This window comes from Syngnathoides biaculeatus, chromosome 19, assembly GCF_019802595.1.
Source record: "Syngnathoides biaculeatus isolate LvHL_M chromosome 19, ASM1980259v1, whole genome shotgun sequence".
Taxonomy (NCBI): Eukaryota; Metazoa; Chordata; class Actinopteri; order Syngnathiformes; family Syngnathidae; genus Syngnathoides; species Syngnathoides biaculeatus.
In genome coordinates, this window is record NC_084658.1 from 1,194,829 (window position 1) to 1,208,077 (window position 13,249).

Genomic DNA, 13,249 nt, shown 5'->3' on the forward strand with positions numbered 1-13,249 from the left:
TTTCTCCATGGGCCTGAAGAAACTTGAGTGGAATTAAGTTGTGTGCATAAGTACATTCGTGTATGTTTTTTCTCAGCTGTCAAACGTTTGCTTCCTCATCTGTCCCCCACCATGCAAAACTCAGTCTTCTCTTTGCGTAGTCAACCAAGGCCAAAGGAAAATGAACATCCATCCATCCATTCATTTTCTTAGCCGCTTATCCTCTCAAGGGTTGCGGGGAGTGCTGGAGCCGATCCCAGCTGTCAACGGGCAGAAGGCGGGGTACAGCCTGAACTGCGGGATCCGGCCTGAAACTGTGCCAAACAAATATGAGCGTTCATCTAAAGCAGGGGTGCTCAATGCAGTCGATCGCGAGGCAGTTTTGGTCGATTGCGACAGCGTCCCAAAGAAAGAGGGGGGAAAAAAAGACAGCTTTTTCTTCTGACCTTTAGCTCACCACGCATGTGCAACGACATATAGGAAAACACACGAGTCGGCGAGTTCCCCCCTATTTTAAGCCCTCGCTTAAGAAATCTTGTCAAACATGTATATGAATGCTGACGTAAAGAAGAAAACAAAAATACATCACTTTCATAGAGAATGGGAGGCGGACTTATTTTTCACGGTGTCATTTTCGAAGGCCGTTTGTCTCATCTGCCAGTGGAGTGAAATGTGTAGCGGCATTTTTGAACTGGTTATGGAAAATATGACCCCGACATTCCGCCGAAAAGCAATCTGAGAATGAGAAAAGTGAATAAACTAAACTCCGAATTGGCCGCACAGCAAAATCTCTGCAGCTGTAAAGGAGTACCGTTATACGGTGCTGTGAAGCCATGGCTGGTGTGGAAGGACATCGGAAATTGTGAGTTTCTTACTGCAGTTGGACGAATCCACTGACGTGAGTGACACAGCCCAGGTTTGCATTTTCATTCTTATGGTGTTTACTGATCGTGAACTCGGGTAGTTACAAAAAATGTTTATGGTTCACTATGTTGTGTTGTGCAATATTGGCTCATGCGGTAATGCAAGGCACACAAACATTTACATTATAAAGAATCCTCAATATACTTTAAAAGAAATGTGTTTTGCATTTTTGTAGTGGGTAGATCTTTGTGACGACTTGGTCATTCTGTTTCATTATTGGTCGTTCTTAAAAAAAAAAAAAAAAAAAACAGCTCCTCCCCGTGGTTGATCGGGAGAGGCTGGCTGCTTGAAAGGTAGATCTTGAGGTAAAAAAAAGTCTGGGATCTAAAGAATTCCATACTGGATCAGTCGTGGCCCGGGTTAACGGTGTCCGCCCCCTGGCACTGTTAACCTGCAGGTCATCGGTGGAAATTCAGCTAGCGTGGGTCAAAGACAAAGAGGAGGCGGAAAGCAGTTTCATCGGCAGAAGAAGAAGAGGAAGGCACAGAGCCTACAACTGAGTGTAGGGACTTTGAATATTGGGACTATGACAGCAAAAGCCCAGGACTTGGTTGAGATAATGATTCATAGAAAGGTTAATATATTATGCATCCATGAGGGCACGTGGAAAGGTAGTAAGGCTAGAGGTTTAGGGGCAGCGTTTAAATTATTTTACCATGGAGTAGATGGGAAAGAAATGGAGGAGGACTTATTTTAAAGAAAGACTTGGCGAAGAATGTCTTGGAGGTGAAAGAGTATCAGATTGAGTGATGAAGCTGAAACTTAAAATTGAAGGTGTGATGTATATTGTGATTAGTTACTCTGCCCCACAGGTAGGATGTGACCTAGAGTTGAAAGAGAAATTCTGGAAGGAACTAGATGAAGTAGTTCTGAGAATCCCAGATACAGTGTTGTGATTGGTCTAAATGGACATATTGGTGAAGGAAACAGGGGCGATGAAAAGGTGATAGATAAATACAGCATCCAGGAAAGGAACTTTGATGGACAAATGGTGGTGGACTTTGCAAAAAGGATGGAAACGGCAGTAATTAACTTTTTTCTCCCAGAAGAAGCAGCAACACGAGGTGACCTTCAAGAGCGGAGGGACAAGAACGCAGGTGGGTTACATTTTGTGCGAGGTTACTGTCTGTAAGGGAGTTGTAGGAGAGAGTGTAGCTCGACAGCATAGAATGATGGTATGTAGGATAACTCAGGTGGTGGGGAGGAAAATTAAGAAGACAAATATAGAGCAGAGAACCATGTGGTGGATGCTGAGAAAGGACAATGTTATGCAGCCTTTCAGAAGAAGGTGAGACAGGCTCTGGATGGACAGGAGGAGCTCCTGGAAGGCTGGACTACGAGGTGATCAAAGAGACAAGCAGGAATGTACTTAGTGTTTCTTCTGGTAGGACAAGGGAGAAGGAGATTTGGTGGTGGAACCTCAAAATACAGGAAAGTAAGGCAAGGAAAGAGGTTAGCGAAGAAGTTACACACCGAGAGGACTTGAGGAAAGAAATACACAATGTAGGCCAAAGGTAGAGGTGGCGAAGGCTAAACATGAGGAATATGACGACATGTACACCAGTTTGGACTCTAAAGAAGGAGAAAAGGATCTCTAGAGGTTGACCAGACAGAGGGATGAAAATGGGAAGAATGTGCAGCAGGTAAGGGTGATTAAGGATTGAGATGGAAATGTGTTGACTGGTGCCAGTAGTGTGTAAGTTGATGAATGAAGAAAATGAGAGGGAAGAGGAGAAGTGGTAAGTGTGATGACCAGGAAGTGGCAATGATGAGAAAGGGAGGAGTTACAAAGGCACTAAAGAAGCTTCTTCTTCGCTAATCTCTTTCCTTGTATGACTCCCTGTATTTTGGGGTTCCACCACCAAGTCTCCTTCTGCCTTTCCTACCAAAAGACACACCAAGTACTCTCCTGCCTGTCTCACTGATTACCTTGGCTGTCGTCGTCCAGTCTTCCGGGAGCTTCTCCTGAGAGCCTGTCTCACCTCTTTCCGAAAAGCCGCACAACATTCTTCCTTTCTCAACTTCCACCACCTGGTTCTCTGCTCTACCTTTGTCTTCTTCATCTTCCTACCCACCACCAGAGTCATCTTACACACCACCATCCTATGCTGTCGAGCAACACTCTCCCCTACCACAACTTTACAGTCAGTAACCTCCTTCAGATTACATCGTCTGCACAAAATATAATCTACCTGCGTGGTTCTACCTCCGCTCTTGTAGGTCACTATATGTTCCTCCCTCTTCTGGAAACAAGTGTTCACTACAGCCATCTCCATCCTTTTTGCAAAGTCCACCACCATCTGTCCCTCAAAGTTCCTTTCCTGGATGCCGTACTTACCCATCACTTCTTCATCGCCCCTGTTTCCTTTTCCAATATGTCCATTACAATCTGCACCAATCACAACTCTCTCGCTGTCTGGGATGCTCAGAACTACTTCATCTAGTTCCTTCCAGAATTTTTCTTTCAACTCTCGGTTACATCCTACCTGTGGGGCATAGCCGCTAACCATATTATACATAACACCCACAATTTTTAGACACCCACTGATCATCTGTGCTCTTTTAAATGTCCTCTGTCTGACTTTGTGGAGCTCCCGTATCAGAAGGAGACACAGCACATCAGTAGACTCTCAATGGATGAGCTGTAGAAAGCCAGCTGCTACTTGGTCTCTCGGTTGTTTTTCCTGTGGACTTTCAGGAAGTCGAGACACTGTTTAACCTTCTTGATGATTGCTGACATGTCTTTTCAGAAGAGGTCCTGAGCAATCAAGATTCCCAGGAACCTTTTTTATGTCCTGTTAAGCTGTTAGGTCAAGCAGAATGGAGAATCTTCATCACTTTTATGCCGGAACGGTTTTGCGTCACAGATGAGTTTTTAAGCTTCCTCTGTGATTTCTTAGCACTTTAATTAAGTTTATTGGGAATCAGTCAAACAGTTGAACAAAACAAAATTTCTAGAGTGGGGAGAGAGACAAATAGAAATCACTCATTGTAAACAGAATGTGAAAAGTAAATAATTACATATCTACTACAAGGAAACATTAAATATAGATGTTGCTGGAGACTGTAGTGCTACACCCTGTGAGGGAAGGACAGAAAAATAGGACAACAGAATAATCATCCAGAACAAGGTTTCGTAAACCCGGCTAAACAACTGAAGTGTGATGAGACTAACTGACTGAAATATTGAAGCAGAATCAAAATCCACTTTATTGGCCAAATGTGCAACAACACATAAAGAATTGTCTCCCTGAGTTGGTTCCGCCCTGGTACGACATTTAGAACAAAGAACAAACAAGAATAAAGAACAAGAGACATTCAGTTAATAGGAACGATTCCTTCTAAGTGTCATAGTTGTGCAAGATGCAGTCTTCCTCATTTACAGCAGTTAAGAGTCCGTCAATGCCCCACATTATGTTAAGCTTGTACAGAGTGCCCTTTACTGTTTGCGGTTCCAGTTATAGACAGTACAATGACAGTTGTGCAAGGGGAGCAGTTTAAAGTGACAAATCGTGTGATACTCTTTAGAATATATTGCTAATACTAATACTAATTGGACTAGCAGGATCTGAGGTTGTGTCCCAACAACAACACAAGGCAGAAAATAGTCGGTTCCCCGATCAAAAATTTAATAACATAATTGCTAGAGTGAAAGAACTGTTTGAATGTCTGCTAGTTTTGACTCGTATTGATCGGTAGTGCTTCCCCGAGTAAAGGAGCTGGAAGACCTCGTGACCAGAATTTTAGAGTTGTGTGAAAGTGTCTTTTTCGGAATTGCAGTAAAAGCTATTGAGGTCATCGGCTAACCCGCTCTTGTTTTCTCCTGGGGCGGAAAGTCGCTTGTAATTAGTGAGCAATTGTTACCCGTGCCAGAATGATTTGGAGTAATTAGGCCCAGGATATTTTTCCAGTTTAGCTGGATAGTCCCTCTTTGCAATGTTAATTTCTTTAGTCAGCTAGTTTCTAGTGGGAGTGTCGAGGGCCCTATCCCCACTACAATATGCAACCTCTTTAGTCTGGCAGAGTTGCCTAAATCTGGCTGTAAACACGGCTTATTTTTATTGAACTTGCGAAACATTTTTGTTGGTAAGCAGACCTCCTCACTGAAACTGACATACATGGTAACAATTTCCATGAATTCATTCAGGATGCTTGCTGCCTTTTCTGTGCAGTCAAAGCAGTTTTAAAGTGCTATTTTTGCCTCGTTGGTCCACTTTTTAACTGATTTTACCAGGGAGAATGTCCCGGAGGCTGCCACACTGGTAGGCGGCATCTTGGAAAAAGCCAAGAAGAAGAAGAATTATAGTGTACCTGCCTCATGCCCAAAGATAGTTTGTATAGGCTCCAACACTCCCACAACCCTTGTGAGACTAAGCAGCTCAGAAAATGGATGGATTAAGTATCGAGAGACTAATGCTTGCATCATGTCAACTGGCTTGGAAAATCGCAAGGGCCAAAAAGCTATACATTGAAGAGGACGTCGCTAAAATCCTGTCTTGAAAACATTAAAATCCTGTCTTGAAAACAACAATCTTAAACAAATTGTATCGAATCAACTGTCCTGCCACACTGAACAAAGAATATCGGACATTAGCATCACTCCTGATTCAGTTTCACTCGGACGTCTAATCATGTCAGTATTTTAGTCTTGCATTATATGAGAATTGTGACATCCAAGATAAAAGTTAGTTGAACTGGTAGTTTGTGTGTGAGTTTTTTTTTAATAATTTTTTTTAAATTAGTGAGTTAGTCTGTAGGAGTCCATTTTTCTTATCATGTTCATGTGTGATGTTTACAATAAATCTGGCTGAGCAAAGGTATGTGTGAGGAGGGAATGAGATTTATGTGAATGATGTGGCTCTTGGCTCCTTCTTGTATATGATGTGGCGCTTTGCCGTAAGACAGTACAAAATGTCATTGCTGGGCCTTTTTTATCACCGCCGTGGTATGTACAGTCCAGGTGAATTGTTTTTTTTTTTTAAGTGATATAGACTCCCGGAAATCTGAAGAAGTGGTCCCTCTCCACACACTCCCCATTGATGAATAGTGGGACCGGGTCCACTGACGGAATTCCAGGATGATTTCCTTCGTCTTTGTGGTGTTCAGTGTGAGGTTGTTTGCAGAACAAAACTTTGACAATTCGTCTCTGTAGGCAGACTAATCTCCTTTTGAGATGAGCCCGATCACAGTGGTATCATCAGCAAACTTACTCATGAAGTTGCTGGGATGGGCTGGTATGCAGTCATGTGTGTACAGAGAGTATAGCAGAGGGCTCAGTACACAACCTTGGGGGGGACCCAGTGCTGAGGGTGATTGAGGAAGAGAGGTGTGGCACAAGTCTGACAGATGCAGCACCAGATGGAAGGAGATAGTCCAAGGAGGGAGAGTTTGTTAACCAGGGATGATATTAAAGGCTGAACTAAAGTCCATGAAAAGCATCCTCACATAATTCCCTTGGCGTTCCAGGTAGGTCAGTGCACGGTGGGCAAACTGGTCGGGTCAAAAGAGGGAGGGAGTGAGCCCCTTATGTGACGTGCAACGAGCCTCTCAAAGAACTTCATGATCACAGGTTTGAGTGCAACAGAACTGTAATCATTTAACTGTCAATGAATTGTTTTTTTGGGGACGGGGAGGATTGTTGCAAATTTCAGCCCGGAGGGAATGATAGATTGTTGCAGGAAGCTGTTGAAGATTTTTGTAAAAACATTGGTCAGCTGATCAGCACAGGTATTCAGTACCTTCTCAGGCACTCCATCCAGGCCAGTCGCCTTCCTGGTGTTTACAGTCCTGAGAACATCTCTCACTTCATGTTCCTGAAGCATCAGTGTGCTGCTGATGGGAGGTAGTGAGACTGAATTTGGTCTGTCAATCTCAAAACCGGCAAAGAAATGGTTTACTTCCTCTACCAGGGAGGCGTCTGTGTTTCCGGCACACATTTGGTTATTTTTGTTGGAGTTGGTGATGTGTCACAATCCCGCCTATATCTTTTTTTGAGTTATTTTCCGTGAACCATTCCTGAATAATCTTCTTGTCGACCGCCTTGGCAGCTTTGATGCCTCTCTTTAAGTCGGTTCCTGGCAGCGCTGTACTGTGCCTTGTCCCCTGACTTGAAGGCGGTGTTGCGGCATCTCAGGAGTGCCTTAGTCTCTCCGGTCATCTAAGGTTTTTGGTTGGGGAAACCCAGATCCATCTGTTTACAGTCACATTGTGTATGCAGTTTTTGATAAAAGACAGAATGTGTGCATGTTTCATGTTGGAGTAAACATGATCCAGGGTTTTGTCTCCTCTGGTGGGAACTCCACATACTGGACGAATTTGATTAAGATATTCTTTAAACTGCCACTGACACCTAAAACATAAAATTTAGTATGTTGTTACCCAAAAAAATCAGACGGAATGGACCCATCCATTTGTTCACAGCACGTCAGAATGTTGCCATATTCAGGGGTGGCCAACTAGTCAGAGACTAAGAGCCACTTTTTTTTTTCTGTGTTACTGCAAAGAGCCACATCATACACATGGGTCCACATGAACATCATCTTTTAACCATCTATGCACGCACACACAGACCTCTGCTCAGACAGATCTAATGAAAAAAAAACTAACATGATAATATCAGTAATTTTCAACAGTTAACATTGTGTGGCCTGTCTCACACACATACAAACTCTCAGTTCAAGCAAGTCCTCGAACAATAATAGAATAATTTTCAATAACATCTTTATCTTACTATGCTGCTTAGTGAGACTTCTGGGATTCCTTATCTTGAACAATCCTCTTCAAATCTGTCTTGTTTTCTGTTGTTGCCACTCTAAGTAATTCTTTCAAATGAGTGTCAGTCACAACAGATCGATGCTTTGATTTCACATGTTTCAGGGTAGAAAACACAGACTCGCAGACGTACATTGACCCAAACATGGACAGTATAATTAGCACAACTCTTTTTATTTGATCAATTCAATGATTTAGACACGAGTTGCTCCCTGTGGATAATCCAGTGGAAATTCCAAAAGTCGGGAAATGTTTGATCAGTTTTGCACGGCCCCACAAGCCCGTTCACGAATCCGATCATGGCTGGCGCTCCATCCGTGGCTTTTGCAGTTAGTTTCGGTATGGGCAGATTTGCTTTCGCAAATGCAGCCTTCATTGCTTCTTTCACATCTATTTCACGGGTTCTGTCTTTTAATGGTACAATATTAAGGAGTTCTTCTTTGATCATACATTCATTTGACACAGACTCTGCAAATATTGCCAACTGAGGCTTGTCTTGTATGTCACAACTCTCATCCAATGCCACACTAAAATACTCACATGCTTGAAGATCAGAGTGCAACTGTGATTCAACAGCTGTATTAATATCCGATATTCTGCGTTCAACACTGTGGCGGGACAGTTGAACGTCTGAGAGCCAAGATTTCAAAGGCGTCAATGAGGCATTTTTTAATGAAGTCCCCTTCGTTGTATGGCTTTTTAGCCTGTGCTGTGTTCCAAGCCAGCTGATATGATGGAAGCGTTACGGTCTCTGAGTGTTTCGTAATTTTTGGGAAAAACTGCTCCTGCTTTTCTGCCTAGCTTTTCAAAGCGACCAACTTGTTCTTGCGAAGTTCAGTCCCTTTTGGAAATTCCTGTTTGATGTTAGGGTGGAGTGAGCTGAAGTGACGTTGAAGATTTGAAGCTTTGAAATGCGCTAATGCTGCGTGACATATAAGGCAGATCGGCTTGCCATTGCATTCAACAAAACAATATAAACTCTCCCACTCTGGCAGAAACGTCCTGTGTTCTTCTTCATATTTTCGTTTGGCTGTGCATTATTCCCTGCCATTTCAAGAGGTAACTTGACGGAAGTTGTTTACAACACAAATGATGTCACACCAAAAATTCTCTCGTCGCTCGTTTGACGTCACTCAAACAGGCTTATATGGTCAGTGTGCCATCTAGCTGTAGGGGGAGTGAATGAGAGCGCCAGCTAAGCATTTTAGACGAATGTCATGCGAAAGCTTCTGAAGAGCCGCATGAAACTTGTTAAAGAGCCGCGGGTTGGCCAGGCAGGCCGTATATTGATTTTTTTTTTTTCATCTCCCACCATCAAAAGTCTCTCAAGGCTTTTTTATTGAACAGGAACCAGGCAGTGATGTTTTTTGCAGACTCATACAGTGGCGGAGTCGAGTGTTTATACTTGTGGTACCAGCGAGAAATTAGCTGTTTTTTTCCACATTAGCCAAAATGTCGGCTTTTTGTATTGCTGGATTTTGCTCAAACACCTGGGAGAATGGATTCACTCTTCACACATTTCCAAAAGACCCGACTCGTCATGAAAAATGGATTGCACAGGTGCAAAGGACAAGAGCTTTGTGGGTTTCAAATGACAGGTAGCTGTGTATAGAGCAATTGAAAAAAATAATAGTTGGGGGGGGAATAATTTGTCTCACAATTTATAGCATATGTTACATGTGAATTTAGAATAAATCCCCTTGGTCAAACCAGCAAAATATAACAAAGCACTTGTATTGTGTTTAAGACAATTTAATCACACACAATACAATACAACACAAAACAATAACAAAATAGAAGTACAAAGACAGTTTAGTAGCGTGTAACACGAGCTCACTAGCCAAATGACGTATAGTCACCAAATTTGAACGAATGTCCAAATAGGCGAATGTTATTTCCAGCTAATGTTCTAGGAAGGCAGTGTGGTGTCCGTGTACTTGTCCGAAAGCAACAGTATTGATAAAAAGCTCAGTCGACAGGCATCCTTGTCCTAATCCATTCTAGAAATCTGCATCTGACGATGTAATGGAGTCCTTCTCTCAGAATGTGTCAATGGGTTGTTGTATGCGGGCCGCCATTAGCGGTGGCGCAGGGCGCTGTTTCCCTCGACCCGGAGGTGGTGGGTCGGGTGTCAGAAAAATCCGAAAATCGCTTTCGTTCATCTGCCATTTGCATTCGGCACAGCTTGTTTTCAATGCAAGGGATCCAGTGTGATGTCTTGACATGATGTCACAGACAATACAGCCGCCACTGGGATGTAGAGTCGTACTTTCACAACTTTGCGTTTTCATAAAACGCTCCCTGCTCACTTTTTCTAACTCGTATTATCATCAAAGTGATTAATATTATATGTAGTTTTGGTCACAACACCTATTTTAAAATGTATATTTTGGTGTCAATGGGACTTTAAACACTATTGAAGTCACCAGCAACAATAAATCCTCCTTCAGGGTGGGTGAGCTGCTGTTTATTTATAGTCGCAAGCGAAGTGCTATGCTAACATTAGCATCCGGCGGGATATAGTCAACTACCACAATTACTACAGTTAGATCCCTCGGTAGATAACAGGGTTTGCATGTGACTGCAAGGATCTCTAAATCAGGGGAGCAGTGGGTGTCGATGATCCTTAGGTCACCAGTCGTGCAGAAAAACACAAAGCACCCTCGTGGACCCTGCTGACGATGTAGAGCTGGTCCACTATTTCATGGCCGGAACGAAAACCACACTGCTCCTCCTGAATCTGAGATTCAACTTCCTGACTGATACACCTCTCCAGCACCCCTAATCTCACTGTTCTGTGTTGTAATGTATGTGCTTGTTTAAAGTGCCACTAACACCCAAATATACATTTTAAAATAGATATTGTTATGAAAACTACATATAATATTATTCACTTCAATGTGGATAGGAAAAAAAAGAGTGGAGAGCGTGCCATTAATGCGAAAAGTCACGGAATCTCACTCGACATCCCAGTGGCGGCCATATTGCCTGCAACATCATCTGCAGATGTCACACTGGGACAGTCACCTTTGACAACACGCTGTGCCACCTGCTATGGCAGATGAGCAAGAGAGATTTTTGGATTTTTCTGAGACTGAAGCTCTTTTTTGAAGAAGATAACCTCTGAACCAAGTGAAGTGACCGGGGCCATATTACCTTATTATTTTGAGCCATATTAAACAATATACGGATCACTTCTAACTGACAACACTCCCCGACAGACAGACGAGGAGGACAAGGAAACCCAATCAAATATTCAAAACGACTTGTGTATGTAGTGTACTAAGGAGGACCCATGCCGGACGAAGTAAGTACATCAGGGGTGCCCAGACACCGGTGGCCGGTGGGGGCGAGAGCTCCTTTCTCCTCCCCGCAAGGGGCTGTGCACCTCCCCGGCGGGCCACCGCGGAGACTGACGGCCGGCCACCGCAGAGGTTGATGGCGGGCCGACACAGAAGCTAACGACGAGCCACCGCGGAGGCTAACGGCAGGTCATCGGCAAACGGCCACACTGCTTTCCTGGAACATTCGCTGGAAATAACATTTGTTTGAGTTTGGTGACTGTACATCTTTTGGCTAGTTAGCTCGTGTTACACACTACTAAACTGTCTTTTTACTTCTATTTTGTTGATGTTTTGTGTTGTATTGTGTGGGATTAAATTGTCAAACAAATTGTCATACAAGTGCATTGTTATATTTTGATGGTTTGACCAATGGGATTTATTCTAAATTCACACGTTACATGTATGCTATACACTGTGAGACAAATTAGTCCCCCCCAACTATTATTTTTTTATTAGCTCAATACACACCTACCTGTCAATTGGAACACACAAGGCTCTCATCCTTTGCACCTTTGCAATCAATTTTTCACGACAAACCGGTTCTTTTGAAAACGTGTGGAGTGAATCCATCCTCTTGAGTGTTTGAACAAATTCCAGCAATATAACAAGCCGGCATTTTGACTAACGCGGAAAAAAACAGCCAATTTCTTGCCGGTAAAACAGGTATAAACACACAAACCCACCAGTGTGGGCGTAAGCAAAAAACGTCACTTCCTGGTTCTTCCCCGACACAAATGTCTTGAGGATTTTCATGGCGCGAGGTTCAAAAATCGATATACGGCAACATTCTGATGTGCTATGAAAAAACGGATGGGTCCGTACCGGCTAATTTTTAACAACATATGAAAAATTCGGTTTTTACACGTCAGTGGCCCTTTAAAGTATAGTTATGTTCAAATGTATTTTTTTTTTCTTATATAATGTGTGCAGCTGTGGTTGTTTTAAAGTGCTCTATTTATAGAGTTGAGTTGAGGTCAAGAACATCAAACAATTGTCATTATAATAAATGAAGCCATTCTTTGCATATATCTTGCTGCTACAAATCTGATGCTGTAATCATCCATGTTTGTTTCTATGTTGCTCCTAACTCCCACCCGCCCCTACTATTAATCAATATGTTTTTAACAAGTCATCATTTGCAGAGCATGAATAACATAACAAGCCTAACTAGACTAATGGAAAATAGTGTCTATTTTCAAGAATTATGGAATAAAATTTAAAAGTTGTTTAAAAAAAAGAAATACTCTAGTTCAGTACAGATACTGTACCTAAAATTCCATGTGAGTACCATCACAACTTAATCACTTCCCAGCATTGCGAGAAGCCAGTAAGAATTTCCATTCTCGTTATGTCTTTGCAGTGGGACTGCAGCGTGCGAATGTGGGAGCACAGACAAACTCACCTACTGGAAGAAGAGCAGGACAGTAGAGACGAGGGAGAAGCTGCATGAGATGAGGACACAACAAACACTGCATTGCAGAAGAAGCCCACACACAGAGGGAAGTCTACTTGCAAAAGACTTAGCTTTGAGTTCAGTTTTGGTTATTTAGATCATCTTAGAGTAATATTCTTGGGTGCCCTTAAGAGACAGGGGACAGCCATGCTTGCTTGCTTGCACATGCCCAAAATTGTTCTTTTGGCCTATGACTCGGGTGCATAGCAAAGCTCTGAATTCACTTAATCTTTTCATCTGGAAAAATAAACCATATTTAAACATGGAGGAAAGAAAGTGACCAGCAATTCTGTAAAAAAAAAAAAGAAAAGAAAACAGGATTTTACTGGTGCAGCTATTTAGTCTCAAATGTGTTGAAAACATCTCTGGTATTGTCTGTTTTCAGGGGCTCAATTACATAAAAAAAACTTAAAAAAGTAAATCCCTAAATAGAAGATTCCAAATTGTCATGCACCTACTGTGAGTGTACAAATTGCATTAGATGAACTCTTAAATTGTGTCTTAATGCAGAGATGACTAATTCATCATGTGAGGATCTCCTGGACCCCCGGTTAACACTCAGCTCTGGAAACGTGAATTATTAAAAAAATAAAACTTTTCTGTCCAATTAGAGTGAGTCTGTGAGTGATTCAATGAGTGAAGAAAACTACACACAGATCTGTTCTTAGTTTCCTGGAACTTGTCTCAAACGCATTTCACTCTACACAGTTTTTTATCAATTACAATGATAACAATTATCACGTAACATGCAGGTTAGGATTTTTTTCCAAGTAAATTG

General features: G+C 42.4%; 1 protein-coding gene across 3 annotated transcripts in view; it reads left to right on the forward strand.

Annotated features, from left to right (window-relative positions):
- Positions 1-13,081, forward strand: part of dcaf11 (ddb1 and cul4 associated factor 11) — a 130,745-nt gene extending 117,664 nt beyond the window's left edge. For all 3 annotated transcript variants that reach the window (XM_061805762.1, XM_061805764.1, XM_061805763.1), the window contains one exon: positions 12,379-13,081. In XM_061805762.1, the coding sequence (XP_061661746.1) occupies positions 12,379-12,468 (90 nt within the window). In that variant the 3' untranslated portion in view covers positions 12,469-13,081. The remainder of the gene's footprint in view (positions 1-12,378) is intronic.
- Positions 13,082-13,249: the final 168 nt, after the last annotated feature.